We start from the raw sequence: 21,968 nt of genomic DNA on the forward strand, positions 1-21,968 counted from the left end.
AATTTTAGGGATTAAATTTGTAATTTTATTAAAAAATAAATAAATTATAAGGAATAATGAAGGGCGAGAGAGTGGAAGCGGACGCCAAATGATTTTTTTATAAGCTTCTTGTACGATGTAAAATGGTTCAAACGGTCAACAAGAAGGGGGAAAAAAGAAAGTGTTTGAAAGCCGTTGGCATATATGTTGCCGTTGAAGACGTGGGCCCCACAGGCTTCAAACATTAAATTCTTGTTACTTTAAACTTGTTTCTCGTCCTTAAAACCCTGCAGTTTTCTGGGAAACATCAAGTCTTACTAATTTTTCTACTCCACAAACTTCCGCCGGGAAACGTTGAACCACATAGCCAACAACCTTTCTTGTGGAGTTTCAACTACTTGAAGCTGTCGTTTTCTTGGAGAAATCAGCTGCGGAGAGCTCCATGGATGAATCGCAAGTAGTTTATGGGGCAAAATCTGATGTGAGAGCTGAAATCGACATGTCGGCCCCTTTCGAATCGGTTAAGGAAGCTGTCTGTCGTTTTGGTGGAGTTGGCTACTGGAAACCGTCTAATAAGCCCTTCGAAAACGAGGTGAGTATTGGGTAAATACCCACAAACCTTAATTCCTTTTCTTTTTTAAATTTTTTTAAATTTTTTTAAATTTTTTTGGATCAGCAACATGAAGTGGAAGAGATCACCATTGAAAAGCTGGAGGAGCAGGCAACCCAGCTGGAAAATGATCTGATTTTGAAGAAGAAGGAAGCTCTGGATCTTCTAGAAGAACTGGAATCGACAAGAACATTCGTTGAGGATTTGAAAATGGAGATCCGGAAGGAGATATCTGAAGAAGATAAGGAAAACAATGGGTATACGAAGGAGGGTAAAAGCGTCAAATTTGTGGAGGATTTCAAGCGGGCAGAGAGGGATCTTAGCAGAACCACAAAAGGGATCTCCAGAATTCGAGCTTCAATGGAGATATTCAACAAGAAATTAGAGAGAACCCGGGAGAGATTGAAGCAGAATTCTTTGAAACTGTCATCAGTTGAGGAGAGATTGAGTCAAACGAGGCAAAAACTGCGAGATTCGAAGGATTCCAACATGGATGAAGAAGATGGTAATGAAATTTTGAAGGAGCTGCAGATTTTGAATTCCGAAGCTGAGGAGTTTAAGAAAATGGGGGAAGCAGCGAAGGCTGAGATTTTGAGGTCAATATCGAAGATTGAAAGAAGAACGGCTAAGATAAGAACGGCTGAATCGAAAGGGAAAATCTTGAAACAGGTGAAAGAAGCGACGGAGGAAATCAAGAACACGAAATTCGCACTGGAAGAAGCTCTGAACAGCATGGAGGCTGCGAAGAGGGAAGAAGCGGCGGAGAAATGGGGATGGGAGTATGGTAAGAACATGGAGTATCGTAGACAAAAGCTGGTTGGACATGAAGCCGCCGCCGCCGCCCCTCCTTCAATAGGACAGATACTGAGCAGGAAGCTGTTTCTGCAGGAAGAGTTGATGCCGTCGGGGACGGTGGCGGAGAAAGGATTCTTGAAGGGGAAGGTGTCGCTGGCGCAGATGCTCGGCAAACAGAGTCGGGATATGTCGAAATGTGTGACGGTCGAATGGCGGGGAAGTGATCGGAATCAATCGAGCAGGAAGCGGAAGAAATCGGGAATGGCCGGTCGGTTGCCGTTCTTGGGAAAGCAGAACGATAATCAGAAGAGGAAGAAGCCCACCCCTATCCTCAAATGATGTTTGAGTAGTTGATGATGTGAATAAGTGTGTATTTATTTAAGACTGATTCTTTTACTGACTCCACTTGTGTGAACCTTCGGTTTCTATTTAGGATTTATTTATGTATTTAGGATTGATTAGTGTAGGGTTCGTTTCTCCAAATTATTTTGTTTTATGAAAGACTAAGGTGATGCTTGTTTGTAAGAGATGAAAAAGAGAGTTTTGGTCCCGTTATCCCCGGTAATTGCTCTTTCGAGGGTTAAACGAGAGGATCAATGTCCGCCCTTTCTCAATCCGAACCAATGGAATAGTCCTCTTCTGGGTCGGAAGACTTTCCTTCAATGATTGCACCCGTTTAACTAAATTCTTGAAGATACCAAATCAGAAGCACCTGCTATCATTAGAGAAAGATCAATCTTAATCTGAAGATGCATTACACACAACAAACACTAGGAAATCCATTCCAAACAAATTTTTAGACCCAATCTTATTAATCTGATGATAACTTAATCAATCATACAGTTGAATTAACCAGATTTTTCGAGTTGCCAAAAGCCACCCAGCCACAGTTATCCATTCGGAATCGTCTTCCAATCAATCAACTTTTGCATTTGAAATTCGACAAAGGGTGCATTGAAGGTAATCAAATAGTATCAGAGCACAGGAATCAAAAGCTTCATAAGGGGGAAATGAATGATAAAACCCCATCTCCAAAGCAACTGAAAACTACATTAAAAACAAAAAGTATACAGGTGAGGAGTATTTGGATTCAGATGGTAGGTTCCATGCTCAGAAGAAAAGCGAGCGTATATATAACAGAGGTCGAGCCATCGATTCGATGACCAAATGAGATATATTACACAAATCTTTGAGATGGCATCCAGTAATTAGTGAAGGCATGAAGAAAGCAACGGAATATAGCTCCAATGAACAAATTTTTTTCTTCATCAAAAAGGGGGGATGGGGGGGCTCCTCCTCTCTAGCTAGTGTTATAGAAACTTTAAAATATGTTGATGAATATATATGGATGATGACCCCTAGCAGTAGTTACCTGATGCACAAACAAAAGCATGTTACGAGTACTCCTATCCGTGCTACTCTAAGTAAACATCGATCTCCCTAACAAGAGGAGAGGAGGACGACGATGACGACCATGACAGACATTGGATTTCCAGTATTCTTCTAAACTCTCCCTATCTCAACAAACAGACTATTTGCCTCTGGAGAACAGGAGTCGTGTTTTTTTTTTTTTTTTTTAAGAAGTCCCTTTTTTTATAGTGTTAGTGTCCGTTTTCATATCAAAAGACCACAGTGACTGTACATCTGGTGCCGGAAATAGACCCCCAACAGGCGGCGGCTTCACAACCGATGGCTTTACAGCACCAATCCCTGCTGCGCCTTGTGCTTCCCATTCACTGCCACAATATACTTCACCATCAGTAAACAACATTAAGAAAATTGTCCTTTCCCTATTCGTCAACCTAAGTTCAAATTTTTTCAATCTCAGATATTTGTCAACTTGAGCATAGTTTAACGAGTTAAAACATATGCCTTAAACCTAGAATTTCTTAACGGTGGTCAAAAGTTTGAACCTTCCTCCTCTCTATGTTGTTGAACCAAAAAAAAACAAGCGAACGAACTAAAATTGTAGAGCTACGTATCCACCATTTTGATAATTTTTGCACTATTACCACCAATCAAATCTTGACAGACACGAGAAATTGTTTACTACATTTTCCTGTACTACTCCCTAGAATAAATTCGAAAATTATAGATTTTACATGAAAAGAAACCAGTAGGATTTATCCTTAATTAAATCACATATCTCCACAACGAGAACATTCCTAAAGGAATAATATGTTGAAATACAAGCATGAACGTAAAACAGCAATCATACAGAACTTTTCAAGCTCTCTTAGTTGATATTACTTTTAGATTCTAAGCTGTTCAGATCAACAAGGTATACAACACAAATTATGGTGAAATTAGACACACTGCATCCTTAAAATGAAGGCATGTTTATATGCAAGCCCAGCACAAATGTTTTATAGGCAGTATGTAAATTATACAATGAAGACAACCAATCACAAAAGAGTAACAAAATTATAATTCAGACGACATAAATTGAAGGACTTACTTTGCCCAACAGCTAGTTGCAGGCAGCTCGAATGGATGAGCAGTGGAGGATCTGCTGCTGGGGCTACCATATATCATTTCATTTGGAACAGATTCATCCTGAGGCATAACAGGGAAGTTGTTTTCACTTCTAGACAAGGGCAGATAGAAAGGCTTCTTTAACCACGGATCGTGATCACAGCCCATAACCGGGTTAAACGTCCCAACACTTTGGCCATTATCAAGAAACACATTCTGAGAAGAAAGTGTGCCAGGCAAAACATGATCTTCTTTTATGAATGCTGGTGGCACAGTTTTCTGAGGGGGCTGGAAAAATTCTTCCTTATTTAGTCTATTAGATTCAGCAGGAAGAATCCAGCTAGCTGAGCCACCTACTAAGCCTAAACCATCCTGACCAAAGGGTGAACTATTCCACATCTGCCATGTTCCCTTATCATTTCCATTCATAGCATCCTTGCAAGGACTGATCAGATCAAAGGCTACGGGGGCACTCGGGAAATGATTAGAACAATTATGCTTTTCCCGTGATAAAGGCGACTCAATTGGAGATGGCTTGTTAATTTCAGAAGAAGCGGTCTTTAGAGTCCGTGGTCTTTCCATTCCGATTTCTGATACAAAGCCAGTTCCTACATCCATCCGAAAATCATCAAGCGACTCGGATACTGGACCCAACAAGGATACTACATCAGGTATGTAACAAGGATCTTCAAAAAGCTCTGGTTCTTCAGGCATGCATTCATGGGACCCTTCAGCAACATGAGGAAATTGAGGTTCAATTACAGGTGAAAAACCTAAACTACTACTTATAGGACCCTTAGGATATGTAGGAACGGTAAACGGTGAAGGCAGACCAAAATTAATAGGATTATCATATGATTGTGTCGACGATGATTGCCCAGATAACTTCGATCCAGAAACTTGCCCAGATAACTGTGGGCCTATAACTTGACCCGAAAGTTGTGGATTGCTAATGTCTGGCGAGGCCTTCACTACTGGCCTACTTATAACATTGGCACTAGTGGCTGAAGGAACAGATGGCGAACGGGTAAATAACTGTTGCCAAGATTTTTTAGGTGCTACAGCTGCTCGTGATTCGGTGAATACCTGCAGTGAGCATGAGAACTTCATGTCGTCACTCTTCATTTCGATATATCAATAAAAAAGAAGAAAAACTATGGCATCTAGATGTTGAATATCTTCCCAACTCCGTCGCGTAGACAAAGCTTAGGAGGCAAAATCGAAAGCCTTCTGTTTAATATAGAAGCATAAAGTCCATAATGACAATTCAAAAAGTACAGAATTTAAACCAAAAAACATCAGTAAACTTCGTATTAAACATTCTTGAAGAACTGTATGCATTTAAAGAGTCATAAGTCATTCATTTATGCGATATGGTAAACAGTGTTTCTGTGTGTGCACATGCACGTGTTGGGTTGGGGCAAGGAGACAGCAATATAACTTACTGGATGGTTGATGTTCTTATCATCTCCATTCAAAGCAGATTTCCCAATCGCACGCTCAGATGGCGTATCTCTTGTAGACACAGGCGTATTTACATGGTCGACAGAACCGTTAGGCTTGTCTTTAGCAACAGAAGCCGGGGCATTATAAACCTTTCCAAACAAACTACCACCACCAAATGCTTTAGAAGAAGACAAAAAGGTACCCCGCATACGATCAAGATACCTAGAACCAGTATATCCTCGACCAAAATTATTTCCAGATACATTCTTTACACTATGACACATTATGCCGTGGCCTTTAGCACTCTCTGGCCCCAGTTTCTGATTCTCACGACGATCAATATCACTCTTTTTATTCAAATCTCGCTTCCATTCGCTTTCTTTACCAATTTTCTTCTCCAACTCTTCTACATCCGAATTACTTTTACTTGAATTCTTGTCCTTCTCTTTTCTCCTCTCCTGCCGTTTCTTTTCAGCCTCCTTTTTCCCATCCTTCTCTCGGTAAAGTTGTGATGTTCTATCACGATCCTTTTCAACACCCTTTATCTCGTCCCTCAACTTCCTCCGTTCCTCCACCAATCTAGCAACCTCCTCCCTCTGTTTCCTCTCTTCCTCCTCTAATAATTCTCTCTCTAATCTAGCCTGTCTTTTCTCTTCAGCTTTTCTGCGGGCTTTTTCAACTCGACTCTCCGGGAAGCTACCCCCGTTCTCACCCATCTTAGCCAATAGCCCCCTATGCTCAGAATCAGATAAATTGTCGTCTCCTGATGAACTTATCCTAAACATTTTTCTCGAAAGCCATCTAATGCTCAAGAAAAAAGACATAAAAAGCCTACAGCAGAAAATCACAATACCTGAATAAGACTTTTCTGCCAAACAATGTTCATCTCCTCCGCAAAGACCGCCCCCATTCCTCCTCCAATAACCAGAATTGCCTGCAACAGACTTCCCAACCCAACTGCCACTCTCCAACCAATCTTGACCAGACATCCACCCATTATCTGGCCATACCCTCTGGTTCAACAATTTCCCACTCTTTCCAACAAGTTCCTTAATAATCCCAGAATTCGAGAACCCTGGTGGTATAGGCAAGTCTAGAACTGGTCTTTTAGAAATATGACCACAGCAGGAGCACATGAACCGACCACCAGCAGGATTTTGATCCTTGTATGGAGTCAAGCAGTTTCGACATCGCTTAGTCGCCGTTTTCTTTAGCTTCTGCAACTCAATTGCTTCAAATCTCTTTCGCTCCCTAAGCCGTGCGTTTCTACGCACACGCCACGCTGACAGTTGAGGCATTAAAATCTCATACCAAAATAGGGTAACCAAAAGCACAAAAACACAAGCAAGCCTGGGTGATGTAATCTCAAATCTAAATGCAGGCGGCAAAAGCTGAGAGAGCGCCCACAGTCCTATCAGCGGAATAACTAACCAAGGAAGCATCGTAGCAACCCGGCGAGACCACTTCTGAATCACGCATAGTATACACATTATCCCCAAAACCCACACCGCCTAAGCTCCACGTCGAGAATCCAACACAACTAACCCCAAAACCACGGACAATCCTCGATCTTCACCTCCAGAAATCCCCAACCGAAAACCTGAACCCTAATTCCCCTTTCCAATCCAAATAGCAATAAGGAAATTTCAAGAAAGTTGAAGAACCCTAGGAGCTAAAAGAAAATCTTGAAACCTGGCATACACAAATACTAATCCGCCATAAATGCCTCCATAATCGAACATCAGAAGAAGCAGTGGAATCGATAAGTTCAACTATTCAGGTATCCAAAGGCATGGAGTCGGTGGAAGCTGAGGGATTGCAAAGACTAGCAGATGCGGAAGCCATATGAGCACAAGATTATATAAAAATGAGAGCCCGATTAAATAAAGATTCAAAACCAGAAATCTTCCAGTGGAGAAGATGATATGATCCGGTGAGTCCAAAGAGCGTCGGTGCCGTCGTCAAGGTCGTCCGTCCCAGCGAAGAAACTCTGATAAGACAGAGATAGATAAGAGTACGAGAAAGAAGGAGAATGAAATGAAGGATTTTTTTTTAAATGACGTGGGGGTAACGAAGCAATAATACCCGTTATACCCCGGTTCACTTCCAAATTTTTATTTTATTTTTTTTTATTTTATTTATTTTTAAAAAAATGATGAGATCAAACTGCTTCTATACCCTTATTTTTCATTCTATGCCAACAAAATTTTAATTTTTTATAAGCTAAAAGGGACATAAACGCCCTTGAATAATTAAAGGGGCAAAATCGTCTTTTCACATTCTAATAATTTTTTTAATTTTAAAAAAAAAATCGTCTCTCTATCTCTCTCTTCATATTTTACGAAAACTTTAACGGTATACGAATATTAATGTTATACTAACCCTTCTCATTAATTATTAAATTATTTTCTTAAATTTACTTAGTAAGTAAATAATTTACATGCGAATTTTCAAAAGGTGTGTATCTTAATTATATAATTATGATAAATAGTGTAGTAAAAAATAGTAATTATATATTCGTGATCCATTCAAAACATTATTGATTTTTTTTTTTTTTTTTTTTTTTTGTCCTTTCCCTTTTTTTAAGCTGTAATTGAGAAAATTGGTAGGCTATTTGGGCCGAAGAAGAGGCCCAATTCGTAAGAGTTTCAGACATAACAGACCGGCCCGCTAAGCCCATAACGGACCATGAAATTTGGTCTCTAAATTAAAAATAAAATGTTAAAATTTAGCCATGATTTTAGAAAGGTTAGACGTAGATATTCATAAATAGTCCCTACGACTGTAAACACTAACTATTTATAAAATTTTATCATATCATAGTAAAATTTTATTACACCAATTCAAATAATTATATGAGAGGTAGTTACATATTTAATAATTAATTACTGGGTCTTATTTTTAATTTTTATACTATTAAAAAGTAGGTAATGTTGAGTTGGGGTGTGAATCTTAGTTCGTGGAATTGACCTCTTACAAAAAAAAAAATATTAAACTAATGAACCAAATCAAAATTTCAATTTTTACAAAATTTAACCCAACTCAAGCTAAAAATATATATATATTTAACTCAACCTAACCGTTTTTGGGTTGGATAGTCTGGGTTGTTAATGTTCCTGAGTTATATAAACACCTCAAATAATATGGACTATGTATTCTTTCAAACGACTTTACTAACCCATGGACAAAAGCCTACTAAAAGAAACTGCCTCCTTAAATTGTATGAATAAAAAGCTTTTTTTTTTTTAAGGAATATATGCAACCAATGAATAATCGAGAAGTAAAATATATAAACAACTGACTTGTACCATTATTATGTTTAACTATATTGAGTTGGGTGATTATATTTTAACATTACTATTACACCATAATAATATATCAGATTTACTGAAGCTGGTAAACCTCTTCCTCCACCTATAGCTGTGGTAGTATATAATCGGTGACGGTTGGACCTCCGATTCTGCCACAATCTCCGCAGAAACTTGAGATTGAACCGTCTCTTTTAATTAGATATTCATTTCAGGGTGATGATAATACCATTGCCAATTCAGCCAAAACCAACGGCTCAGATAGAGAGTTGAAATCCGTGGCACAGATTGATATTCCTCCAATCATTATAAGGTCGTCTTTGTACTTGTTGTCGTTCTTTAATAGTAATAAATAATCAAATTTAACTATTTTGTTTCTTTTTTTAATCATCTTTTTAATTTTTAAAATTAAAAAGAATAGAGAGTCTTATTATTATTTTTAAATCCAAAATTTGAAAATAAAAACAAATCATTTTTTTTTATAATTTTGACTGGAAAATCAAAATGTTTATTAAAAAGAAAGAATTGTAAAAAAACAAATACAAATTATAAATTAAAGGGCTGTTAAATAGAGCCTACACTTATCTTTAATTTGGAGTGTGATATTTAGTAACATCAAAAATTTTAAAAGTAAAAAAAAATTGAGGGTGCCCACGTCAATGTAACTGTCACACGATTTAAATAATTATTATTATAATAAATAAATAATTATAATGAATAAATAAAATCAACTGTTTATTATCATTATTATTATTTTATTATTGGCGTAAAAAACAAGATATCCTTTGATACTAAAAGTTGTGAAGGTCTATATGTACCACATCTCGGACATTCGGCTCGTCTATGTCTCACCTTGATCGACTTGTGTTAAGTCTCCACGACTGATATGAAATAATTTTTTTAGTCTGGAAGCCTACTTAAATTTACAAGGTCAATATTTGTTTTTAGGGTAAGACTCGTATTCTCCTCCTCTATAGTGAGATCTTACAATCTACCTCATTTTGGGGTCCAGGGTCTCTGTTGACACACTGCCTCGTTCCACCCCTTCGGGGCTTAGTCTCCTCACTGACACGTCGTCCCGGTCTGGCTCTGATACAACTATATCAGCCCAAACACACCGTTAGCCAATATTGTTCTTTTTGGGCTTTTCCTCAAGGTTTTTAAAACGCGTCTTCCACACCCTAATAAAAAATGTTTCGTTTTCTTCCCAACTGACATGGATCTCACAATTGAGTCCTATCAATGGGCGAACTTCTCGTGTAAGAAGTTGAACCACAATGTGGGATAATTTAACGAAAAACATATTAAGGCCAAACAAAAATTAGTTATTACTAATATTAATCAACGCATATAGTATTTATATAATAAGTTGAAGATTAGTTAACTAAAATTTTACGATGGTTACAATCTATTTTCTCATATTTTAAAAAAGGTAAAAGACTTAATTATTTAAAAATCATTTATAAATACGCTTTTAAAATATGGGCCGAAACTAAAACCTAACTGGACTATAAATGCCGGCCCGTGAACTAGTTCTGGGCTCTGGTACGGAGTCGCAAGGATCCACGGCCAATCCAAAAGCGGGAGAAGAGGCAAGCGATTCTATAGAGCTGAGTTCTTCGAACAATTAGGCAAATCACCGTCGACGATGGGAGAACCTCCATTTCTGTTGCTCCTAGTTTCGCTATTCTCGCTGATTCCGACTTTTCTGGCTTACAGGCCTGGAGACATCGTTCCGATGAGTAAGATGGGGCAGTATCACTCGGTTCGTTTTCCTGTTCTCGTTTATCGCACACAAGTCTTCATGGATGCTTGTTCATATCTTCTCGTTTCCGATCAATTGTTCGTCTCTTTCACAGACGTGTATTTTGTTTATTTCAGTCGAGAACAGTTTGGCACGATATGATCGGTCGACATTGTCCAATTTTTGGCGTCAATCGCGAGGTATTCATCAATTGAGTTGTATGTGTTGAAATTCTCTTCAACTTTTCCTTTCCATTTTCTGTCATGATTTAAGCAACTGATCCATTACAATCTTTAGGTTTTGGTTCCTATACCGAAGCCGGTCGGCTACACAGGAGCTGATCCGTATAAAATGTAAGAATCTTGTACTCAAGATTGTGCTCTAATTTCTTTTAGTTCACGTCAAGTTCTAGGAGTGCTGAATTATTTTAAACTGGAACGGACGGTTTAATTGTACATTAACTGAATAATAAGTGATTATATATATCTGAATCTGATAGCCTGCATTTGCTAATCAAGAATCTCTCGTTTCGAAGCATTTGTCATGCGTTGAAGTTCTTACAATAATTATGCAAATGGATTTTTCTAGAGTCAGAAGAATATTATAGTCGGTTCAATAAATTTACTCGCTAGCAACCTGCAGAGGATATTCTTGTTCTACTTTTGTCTAGTTTCGATGATTTAGTACCATATCTCATATAGTCTTATCGTTTATGCTGTGTGAAGAAAATTTGTTTCATCTCTTGTACTTAAAACTTAATTCTGAATAAAGGAAAAACAGTATAATAATTGACGTGACATAAAACTATTTGTAGTATGCAACAATCACTACTAGAACTTGAATTTCTCCTCACGTCATCTGTCTAGCTTTGAAAATCAGTAGAAGGTTGCAATGTTTCCTAGTGCCTGCTATCTATCTTCGAGTTTGTATTGTTTGTTTTATAAGTTTTTGATTCTCTGTTGCATCGTACCTACAATGTGGAAATGGAGAAATGAGAGTGTAGGTGACGTCTAGGGATTATGCTTAGAAGTATAACCTTAAGATTTTTTCATGCAATTAATCTCATCATTTTACCTTTATTTTTATTTCTAATTATAACTACGGGAATAGACTGTCATGATACATTATTATTTCATCAACTGGTTTTTCACTACCATGAGTTGGCTTAGTTGTTACAAATGCAATTTACATTTTAGATGTTTGTCGAGGTTATAGTTTTAAATTTGTGTGATGACCGCTATGATACATAGCAAGTTGTCATCAAAATGTGTGACGAATACTAAATTGTTACTATTTCCATAGATTTTTCAATAACAAATAATATTGGACATAAAAACTATATCATGGGATTACTTGAGCACATTTGAAGTTATAGTTGATCTATATTCTTCCGATTATTAATATATTGCGTTTGCTTTTCTATTTGCCACAATGTTCCATCCTGTTTTATGAATTATTACGCTTTTTGAGTTATCTGGTTGCATACATCTTCTTTGAATGTAGATCCTTTCAAGTTGGAAAAGAAAAGTTTCTTGTCCCATGGCTTCTTGTGATCAATCGCAAAAGTGCACAAGTCCCAATGATTGATGTCCACTTGGTATGGTATTTATTGTAGATAGATTAGATATCTGTTTATTTTCACAGTTCATAAGGTGACAATCTAGTCTTTCACGGTTGAAATGAGTTTCTGAGTACTTACATCTGACAACCATTGTCAATTTATTTGTGCTGCAGAGGTACTCTGGAAGTGATCTTCATGGTGTGACTGCCAAAGTAATGGATATGCCTCATATCTGTATGTCCCGACTCTGTTAATGCTTTCCACACTCCTTCCTTAACGCATACATAGGAATATTGTTCTTTTTGCTAGGAAATATTTATATTCCCCAGTCTGATGATAGCAAACTCTATAAAAATCAATTGCACTTTATTGGCATATCTAAAACTGATATTGGAGAAGTGTATTTATAACCAAGTGAAGAGTACGATTGACTACTCCGTACATATAAGTTGGAGACCTAACTTTTTTAGAATGCCTATTGGCACTCTAGTGCAGCACCAAGTGAAATATCGCCATCTTACGTAAGTCTGTACTTATATATAATATATGGCTCCTTTTGCTGAAATCACATTAACATCTGATCTAATAGAATCTGGGTTAATTGCTGAAACTTTTGCTTTTAGCATGTTCGCTGACGAGCTACCTACACAAGAGACAGTCTCACTATTTTTAAAGAAACTTATATGACATAATCAAAAGTAGTTTGGTAGACCCCGTGTTATAGGAATGGGAGATAAGAGAGAGTGAAATTTTGCGTGAAGAATTGTGGGATTATGTCGGATCGTTTGTCTTTGTGGTGTTCTGTTCTGCCCGATTTTTGTAATTATGATCCAAGTCAAATTTATGCCAATTGGGATCCTTTTTGCAACTCCCATTGCTCTTGGGGATTTCTCATCTCCTCCTTTTGCACATATTTTCTTCGATTAATGATTATGTCTAACCCAAAAGGTACTTCTTTACATATAAATGATTTACCCTCACTGAATACTACTCTTAGCTCACAACTTTCCCGCCCTTCAATTAGTTGCACCACTTGGTCACAAATGAGGGCATCATTCAATTTACCTGTACTACTACAACTATCCACAGGGCAATTCCCATTACTCTTCTTCTGATATACATGAATGTCCGAGTCCCTATCATAGTTCTCCATATCAAATGTCTATCATAGCTCTCCAGTATAATTGTCTGATCTTCAATTTGTACAAAAGAAATCATTTCCAGTACATATCTAACAGCTGTTTCCTGCCATTATTCGTATCTCTTTAGTCTCGATGTAATGGGTGTATCCACTGGCTTTATGCTATAAATTGTTTCCAATGCATTTATATCATTGTTGGTCATTGCTTTTATCTGTTGATTGACGCCATGATAAGTCTTGCAGTATACATTAAGATCAGATAACACGGTCAGTCTCGAGTGGCCGTTGTCTAATACCTGATAGGAGGACAAAAATATTATGAGTAGTGGGTTTCTGTGAATTTTTTAGAACCTGTTGAGAGTTCATATCATATTTGCTTAACTTGTTAAATTCTTAACCGATCCATCTATCTGTATTGCACCTTGTCTGAGTGAAGTTCTTCTTAGCTTTCTGACTACTTTCTTCTCAATAGATCTTGATTCGCATCCACATATTAGCCAACAATTCTGGGATCAACAGCATTGGCCAAAGCATATCCTTGTCCGTTATACATGGTAAGTCATCTGTATCTTATTTGATTGAAGCTTATTTTACAATTCTTCTACTTATGATAAACCAGTTTCTTATTCTTATTTTTATGATAAACCAGTTTCTTAATTCTTATTTTTATGATAAACCAGTTTCTCATGCTTATTTTGAAATTCTTTTCCTTACCACTGGTGTGGTAGTTTTTTTTTTTTAAGAGACAATTTCATTGATGATTGAATTTACAAAAGGGATGTATAATCCATGGTATTTACAAAAGACCTTCCCAATTTGCAATGAGGGAGGTATAACTATAGGTAGTAAAAGCTATTCGACAATGTTGTTTATGGTGTAAACTGTCTAATATTTTGTGTAGGACTGTCTTTTCTGCAAATGTTCTCTGATTTCTTTCTTACCACCAATAGTCAAGCGTATACTTAGCATATTTCAAAATCCAAACATGGTGGACCAATTTCTTAGTAAGATCACTATTTGAACAGCAATATTAATGATGATGACATTGTAGTTTATGATTGATAGATAACACAACACAACGTAGTTTCGTCCATAGGATTTGATTTATGAGAGGACTCAACTGGGAATCGAACAGTCGATTGTGAAAGGATTACAAAACAGTGGACAGAAAGTATATATAATACAAAATGCATATGATTGGGATTATTAAGCTTGTTAACACTATGTTCTTGGCGTGTTCCAGGGAGGAGCAATCGGAGATTGACGTGACTTCCGGATTATATGTTTTGTTCGGATCAGGTAAAAACACTTATTCTTTTATGATAACTGCTGCCGCGCTATTTCCTTTTCGAGCTAGGGATTTCTTCTGATGACCACTTTAGTTCCTCTGCATCTTAATAATTCACATGCATAATCCATACAACATATATAACCTCATTACTCACGTGGTTTTAAAATTTCAGCTTCATTTCTTTTTTCTTTTTCAAAAATAAAAACTAAATATGTCCAATATTTTTTGTTTTCGTTTTTCTTAAAGCAGAAACCAATAATTCTTTTATCACATATACTTTTTGGGTTTAAAGGCAGTTTTGGTCCTAAATTTTCTTCGAAGAAACAATTGTCTCTAAACTTTATTTTGTAATGATTTAGTCTTTGCACTGCCAAATTTATAACAATTTAGTCTCTAAATCTTAGTATGTAGCAATTGGTCTCTGATTTAAATTGTGTAATGAAAAATATTGCTAAAAATTAACTTTTAATTTTAATGATGGTAGGGGACTTATTTTACAAATGTGAAGGTAATTTGTTAAAGTTCACATTAAATTGTTACAAATTTGCAAAGTGCATAGACTAAATGGTTGTTTTTTCTAAGTTTAGAGACAAAAAAATATTCTTAACCTTGATTTTTTTTACCGGTTGTCATACTCTAATTTTATTTTGCATTCTAAAAATTGAATATAATTTTTAAATATTTTATTAGCTAGAGTGAGGGAGTTATAGATTATTAAGAAAGGTAGGAGTTACTTCTGAGTAGAACTTTTTGAATGTCAATAGAAGGAAACTGGGATTTTGAAAAAACAAAAGCCTCAAGACTTTGTTTGAAAACGTTTTTTTTTTTTTTTTCCTTTTCGTTTCTATTTTTTTTAAAAAAACAGAACCAAGCATATTCCATTCCTAACTTTAGGAATACAAAGACAATATGTTAGGTAATGTTTTCTTTATTCTGGAAGTTTTAAATTTTTAGAAAAAACCAAAGTTCTTAGGAACAAAATTTTGTTTCTCAACAAGCTACCCTTAGAAGCCCACCTTTTAAAAGCAGATTTGTTTTCTAGTTAAATAAGTGATACATATCTTTCTATTGCTGATTGTAAATATATATACATTGTTTGTGTTTTTTAAATAGAAAATCATTAACTAAAAAAAAAATAACGCAATGGAACCAAACTTTTCTAATAATGATGTTTAACCTACTCTATTATGGTAATGAAATATAATTTCTAGATTTTTTTTTTTTTCGTATAATGTTCAAACATTATCATTAAATTTATTTAAATGTTTGAAAGAAAAGTTTAGAGGTAGGAGTTTGAGCAAAGTAGGACAGAGAGATCGAAGGGAAGAGAAAATTTAGAAATTGATATATTATAGAGAAAAGGAAAGAAGTACAAGTTAGAAAAAGATTAGTTTTGAAGGGTGTTCTGACATATGTTGTGCAACAGGTCTGTTGCTGACTTTTATTCTGTCAATTTACATATTGCAATCATCGAAGGAGAAGTTAGCAAGGTACGAATAAATTTTGGGATATGATAATAGGAATAAAGATTATTGGGGTTTAACTGGTTCCCTTTTTTGTTGATATTATTCCAGGTTTGTAAGAGAAACAGTAGTTGAAAGCAGCATTCCTGGCGTAGGAGTGGCAAAAGTTGAATAGACTCACTCTACAACTCTACAACTCTACAACTCAATCCGTCTTACTCCTTAGGGTTAGGCTCCATTACGTCCATTCAAGGAAGTTCAATTACAATCACTCTATCAGATTTCACATTTCTTTTGAACACAAAAATGTAACTCTTTATCTGTATGGTAAGGTGTATATGCAACTCGGAAGACAATTACAGACAATTACAGACCCTTGTTTTCATTTTCTAGGTCGGGAAAGAATATTTTTTTTGTACATGAGACTAGACTAGTTGCGTAATTGCCTGCTATTGTAGGCTTCTATACTTTCTACTTTCTGTCTCCATAACTGGCATCTCCCTTGGAAACTTCTAGAGAGATTTTATATTATTCACAGTTCCCACTTTCTAATTCTTCGACTCCACATTGAAAGTTAATTTAGGCTTTACTTATTTGTACTTTCTATTAATCGTCTAATATGAAACCATTTTGATATTGTAATTCTATAATATGTCTCGAGCGTTTATTTTTGTAAACAGGCAAATAAATAGTATATATGTATACATAAAACTTTTGTTTGTCCAAAACAGGCAAGTAAATAAACTAATATATGACGTAAGGATCAAACGTTTGGTATCGACCTTAAACATTTCTTTGTATGTTTTTTTTAAAGAATTGTTAGCCAAATTCAAACTATTTATTCAAATTTTAAAATAGACTTTGTAAAATGTTTATAAAAATCAAATAGTAAAATTAAACACAAGTGGAAATATTATTTATAAGCTTGAATTTCAAAGAAATAAAATCTTAATGGTTGAAAAAATGGTTCAATTTTTTATGAAAAATGTATAGAATTTAATAAATAAATAAGTGAAAAAGTGGTAGATCCCAATAGAATATACGAATCTGTAGACTTTCATGCTCCGATATAGAAAATTCTAACGTAATGACAAAAATATAATGTTAACTAAGGGTGGTAGTGCAGGCGGCTAGCAATAGAGAACTATATTTCCAGTCGTGGCCACAATAATGGTTTCCCAGAACCCAATAGTTAGAACTAGTGGTTAAATAAATATGTGGGCTACCTAATTTTGAGTTTGGAAAGAGATTGTGTTCAATATTTAGTTTGAATTTGGTGGAAATATAATAATGAGGTAAGAACATCGTGAAGTGAAGTATGCGTGTGCGGTGTGCTGGTGGTCATATGTTATGTTAATGCATAAAACTTAAACAAAAAATGATATTAAATGATGAAATATTATATATATATATATACATACATACCTGGAAGGAATATGGAGAACTGAGATTGGTCAGGAAGCGTCTTTCCGCACAAGAGAATGGGCAGTTGGTTGGTGGGTAGTTGTTGCTTCCGTCTACACATTCGACCAAAAGATCCTTTAACAAACTAAACAACTACTTCCTTCCTTCCCTTGACATATTAGAATGTGGCATTCACGTTTTACCATATTGATAAAAGTTCAACCTCTATTCCAAATATTATTAAATGATATTCCCATACTAATTCCAAAAATAGCCATAACACTAGAATCTTACTATTTTTGGTTTCATTCCATACCCATTCGTGGCCTCATTCCAGTGAGAATGTCGCTCCCAACACCCTGAAAAATGAAATGATGAGGCCACAATCACAATTCCATACCCATTCGGAATTCATATATAATAAGAAGCAACGTGAAATTATGCTTTCGCTGATTCATTTGTCTTGTCTCGTTTGCTAATTCCACCGAGTATATAAACTATACGCAACATTAATCAATTTTAACAGATCAAAGTTCTCAAATAAAATTAATCACTTCTATTACCCGGAGATTTTGCTCAATACGATTTCTAAGCATACTTATACCACATCAATCATGCTAAAAAAAGTTGAGCGATCGAATCTGTCAAGAACTCGAGAATTCCATGAGTAAGAATTTCTTTTACTTATTTGTAGTTAGTCTCTTAATCTTTTTCCAAGTCTTCTTACCCTAGAAAACAACATGTTAAACTCTTCCATGCCATTTCTAATTTAGCGAGCGAATAATGTGTATACCCTCACCTATAACCGAAATTCAAACAATCGTTGAGGAATTTGAGCTTGTTTCACAAATATCAACAGTCGGTTGTTACAATAATTGAAGGGGGATGGCCGGATCTATAATAATTGGTTTACTCCTTACTCCAGCTAGCTGAGTCATGAGCATATCCGACTTTCTTTTATTTTCCCTTAAATTTCATTTCAGCACAGTGATCTTATGGAGTCTACTGGTTTTGGTTACTTGACAGGCATAAAAATAATTTCTAGACAATTTTTATTTTAGATTGTTCCAACCAAAAATTGGTTACTTAAAAGACTTATTTGGAACAATAACTTAAGTTATAAAAAAAGGTTCCTTGTGTAATTTAATTTTTTTTTGGCAAGTTTTAGAAAAATTTTAAAAATACTTTTAGTTTTGGATAAAAAACCGTCAATATTTTGTTTAAAAAATATGGTTAAACTTTAAAATCTTTCATTAATACTCTTCTAACATTTATGATTTTTTTTTTAAAAAAATTAGCAATAACATCCTTTAGAACAAAAAAATAAAATAAAATATTTCTTATGGTCGATATATACGGGTTAAAACCGTCTATCAATACCTCATATTATATTACAAACATTTTAATGTTATTTTGAAAAGTTTATGAATATTTCTTAAATATGATCAAAGTATTTTTGAATTTTTTAAAAAATTTTAAAGTTGTTTTTGAAGTTTTAATTTTTTTTTTCAAAAAAAAATTAAAAATATTAATGAAACTTTTAAACTAATTAAAAGTATATTTTTGAAACTATTTTGAAATTTGAGATGTATTTTTGAAACATCTGTTTCATACCGAACTAAGGATAAGGTTATTTTTTAGTAGTTTTTAAGTTTTAAGCTTATCTTTTTAAACTTATTTATTTATTTGTTATTGAATAATTTTATAAGAAAGTACCAAATTGAAGGATATTTTTAATAAAACAATTTCAAGAACATTTTTTCAAACTCAAGTTTTGTTCCCAAAAGTAAGTTCGTAAGGATAACAATAGGAAGTAGAATTAGAATGTATGAGTTTCTTTTTAGTTATTAATACTGGCAGTTCTATTCTCCTCACTTTAAGTTTTTTCATCTGTTTTCAAATTGATTTCACCTATGAACATAACATTGTTTAGCTCTGAATTTATCTAACGTACCTGTAACTAATCACAAGATGCCTCCAGTGGATCCCTGCGATTGTGGGAGCAAGATCGTCACCTGAAAAAAGCAACACTGCAGAATTAATTAGTGCTAACAAATCTTCTCTCTCTTAACAGGGCTGTCGAGATGGAAATATACCAATATGTCCAATACGAATGTAGATTATAAAAAATATATTGAATTCGATCGGACGAAACAATTCATGTGCTGCTAATTTAGATTACTTCATAAGTTGCATATCTTTTAACACGATATACTTTCCTACAAGTCAGGAGGTATCTTGATTGAGAAATTCCAAACATGTACGAGGACTTACAGTGAAATTCTAAGCATGAATGAGGAGTTACAGTCTAGGTTTGCAGGTCCCATAATAATGACGTCTTTTCTAATATACTCAAGGTAGGTTGTTTGACATTGGGTGAGAAAGGTGTCGCCCTCTCACTCGCGTGGAACACCTTGAACCTAAATATAGGTCTCATGATTTACCTTGCACTCTCAAGATGTCGAAGGTGGGCTAATCGACGATATGTAATTGCATACAGATCTCTGAGTCTCTATGGTTTAATAAATACGTCTAGGAAATACAATGCCAGGCAGTCCCCAATAGGTAGCTTCGAATATCCTCTTGGCCAAACACTGTAATGGAGAAAACAATGACGGGAGTGATAGACTGTCCAAGCAATTATAATTCATTCCCTAAGAAACCAGAATCCTTCTTTCTAATTCAGAGTTCCTATGTTGGTAATATATACGGTATAGCTTCCACGTGAAAGCGCTTCTAATCGCTGATACTTAGAGCATAGATTTCCTCGGGAACTTTGACACTAGCTAACCTAACCTCATACCACGGTAGGGGAGCCGGTGAAGATAATTACTACTATTCGAGTAAGTACGAAGTACTATTACGCATTGCACTGAACCATTCTGTTGACCAAGGACAAATGTAGTACAGGAACTCTAAGAGAATAAATTTAAATCTTATGGTGCGTATAGCCACCTATGCATGTACATAGCATGGACAGCTAACTAAAACTTGGACCGCTAGAAGGGGCTGTAATGCGAGAAAGAGAACAAAACATAATGTTATTCATAAACCTTTGTTTCAGTTTTGATGTATGGGATGAAAAGAAAGAAGCAACCGAATTGAAATGCCAATTCGCACGGAAGACCAAAAGAAAAGAGGCATCTCGGTTTCTAGATGCCATGTCACATGAGGAAAAAGTCTCGATAAACCGATTGGTGAGGAGACGAAACCGTGAGAGTTTAAGAACTTAGTCAATTAGATAGCAAAGTCATCTCTGGAATTCAATATAGATCGCGTGGAATAATAAAATCCTCTTGAGTCAAAGAATTTCACTAACCACTTAATCACCAAATTGAACAAACTTACTCACACTTGAAGCAAAGATGCGAGTTGAAATCCAAAAGCTGACTCGAACTTCTCTGTTAGTATTGTTACGATCGACGGTATGGTAAAGTTAAAACCAAGGTACTTATCTTCACTGCCGTGCTCTAGAAACGAAAGACGGCACACGGTATTCGGAACCAAAGGATCAGCAACCGGAGAGACTCTTGATTTGTATAAACATTGCGAGCGACCAGCCACCACTTATTACTAGATCAGTTACTTCTGGCAACCATCGCGTGGAGCGAAATTGTAAACCTTCGTTCTTGCACACAGACTGTTCTTAGTCCTACAAGGTTTTTACTATGTACGAAGGCAGATTTTCATTACTATATCACAGTTTCGACTGCTAAATTGCCTCCTAAGGAAATAAAAACAGAATTGGAGTGGCGTTAGACAGACTTCTCAATCGGCTAAATTAACGGAGCGGAAACTCCAACGAACTCTATCGTCCAGATTAAAGTCTAACCTCGTCATTCACAATTTAATTTTCCTATACAAAGAAACTTACTCCATACACACATAACGAAAGGGAAAAATAGAAAAAAGGATGAAGAAAGTAGTAGTACCTGGTGTACAAGTGGCCATCGCCGCCGCCGATGCTGCAAACTGGTAGCAATGACTATTCGCTATTGAAAACTCTAATAGAAACGGAAAAAGGAGAAACAACTCGACTTAGGATCTCATGATTCTCATCGTTTTTAAGAGATATGATCATTCCAAATGCAGTAATATTACAAGAACAAGAAAGCGAACCTGAGCATTTGCCGATTATTGCATTTTCTTGATTCAGATCTGCGGAGTTTCATGATGGAGGAGTAGCGAGAAGCCTGAGCAACCAGGTAGCGAAACGAGAAGAACGGCGCGCGAAGTGCGAGAGGCAATAGTGCGCGACAGAGACGAGAGTAGAGTACGTCTCCGGACGCAGCGTGTGCTTCTGAATAATTGGCGGCAAGAATCTTCCTCGCTCTTATATATATATATATATATATTCAGCAACCCCGCTAATTCAGTTGCAAACAAATAGCTGATACGTTTCGATTTTCGCGCCCTCCTCATACACTGACACGTTCGGCGCGTCCGCCAAAGAGAAAGCCAACTGGAAACTGACACGTGGATTATTGAATATTCAGTGGGTTCCTCTTCCCATGAAATTCGAATAATCCTCCAAATTATGTACAGATTTTTTACACTTTTTCATTTTTTCATCGGTATATATATTTATTTTATATTTCTACTCGACGTTTTTTTTATTTATTTCCAGAAAATAATAATAATAATAATTCTTATGCTCCATATCTTTTTTTTTCTTTTTTTCCCTCTATTTTCAGAGATAAATAATATTTATTTATTTATTTATGGCCAAAACGGATGGCCTCGGCCTCGAC

General features: G+C 35.7%; 3 protein-coding genes and 1 long non-coding RNA gene across 5 annotated transcripts; 2 read left to right on the forward strand and 2 right to left on the reverse strand.

Moving 5' to 3' along the window:
• The first annotated feature begins 259 nt into the window (after window positions 1-259).
• On the forward strand, window positions 260-1,939 carry LOC111799752 (WEB family protein At3g51720). The gene is made up of 2 exons (XM_023683213.2): window positions 260-571; window positions 656-1,939. The coding sequence occupies exons 1-2, from the start codon at window positions 422-424 to the stop codon at window positions 1,721-1,723; spliced, it is 1,218 nt and encodes a 405-aa protein (XP_023538981.1). The 5' UTR covers window positions 260-421; the 3' UTR covers window positions 1,724-1,939.
• Window positions 1,940-2,414: 475 nt separating this feature from the next.
• Window positions 2,415-7,348, reverse strand: LOC111800102 (uncharacterized). Its single transcript, XM_023683680.2, has 3 exons — window positions 5,305-7,348; window positions 3,843-4,945; window positions 2,415-3,120 (listed from the first exon to the last, which is right to left on the reverse strand). The coding sequence occupies exons 1-3, from the start codon at window positions 6,793-6,795 to the stop codon at window positions 2,961-2,963; spliced, it is 2,754 nt and encodes a 917-aa protein (XP_023539448.2). The 5' UTR covers window positions 6,796-7,348; the 3' UTR covers window positions 2,415-2,960.
• Window positions 7,349-10,175: 2,827 nt separating this feature from the next.
• NPU (ATP-dependent helicase/deoxyribonuclease subunit B) lies at window positions 10,176-16,205 on the forward strand. Its single transcript, XM_023685250.2, has 9 exons — window positions 10,176-10,378; window positions 10,495-10,557; window positions 10,655-10,710; window positions 11,861-11,954; window positions 12,092-12,152; window positions 13,532-13,613; window positions 14,303-14,358; window positions 15,777-15,840; window positions 15,925-16,205. The coding sequence occupies exons 1-9, from the start codon at window positions 10,262-10,264 to the stop codon at window positions 15,986-15,988; spliced, it is 657 nt and encodes a 218-aa protein (XP_023541018.1). The 5' UTR covers window positions 10,176-10,261; the 3' UTR covers window positions 15,989-16,205.
• A 299-nt stretch (window positions 16,206-16,504) lies between these two features.
• Window positions 16,505-21,520, reverse strand: LOC147791558 (uncharacterized). Of its 2 annotated transcripts, none has more exons than XR_015422313.1 (5): window positions 21,337-21,520; window positions 21,150-21,221; window positions 19,172-19,247; window positions 17,534-17,576; window positions 16,505-17,330 (listed from the first exon to the last, which is right to left on the reverse strand). It is a non-coding gene; the product is annotated as an uncharacterized LOC147791558 (long non-coding RNA). The 2 variants fall into 2 exon arrangements; XR_015422312.1 differs by having other exon boundaries at window positions 17,512-17,576.
• Between the last annotated feature and the right edge of the window lie 448 nt (window positions 21,521-21,968).

The sequence above is a fragment of the Cucurbita pepo genome, chromosome 8 (assembly GCF_057944985.1).
Source record: "Cucurbita pepo subsp. pepo isolate OVF chromosome 8, ASM5794498v1, whole genome shotgun sequence".
NCBI lineage: Eukaryota > Viridiplantae > Streptophyta > Magnoliopsida > Cucurbitales > Cucurbitaceae > Cucurbita > Cucurbita pepo.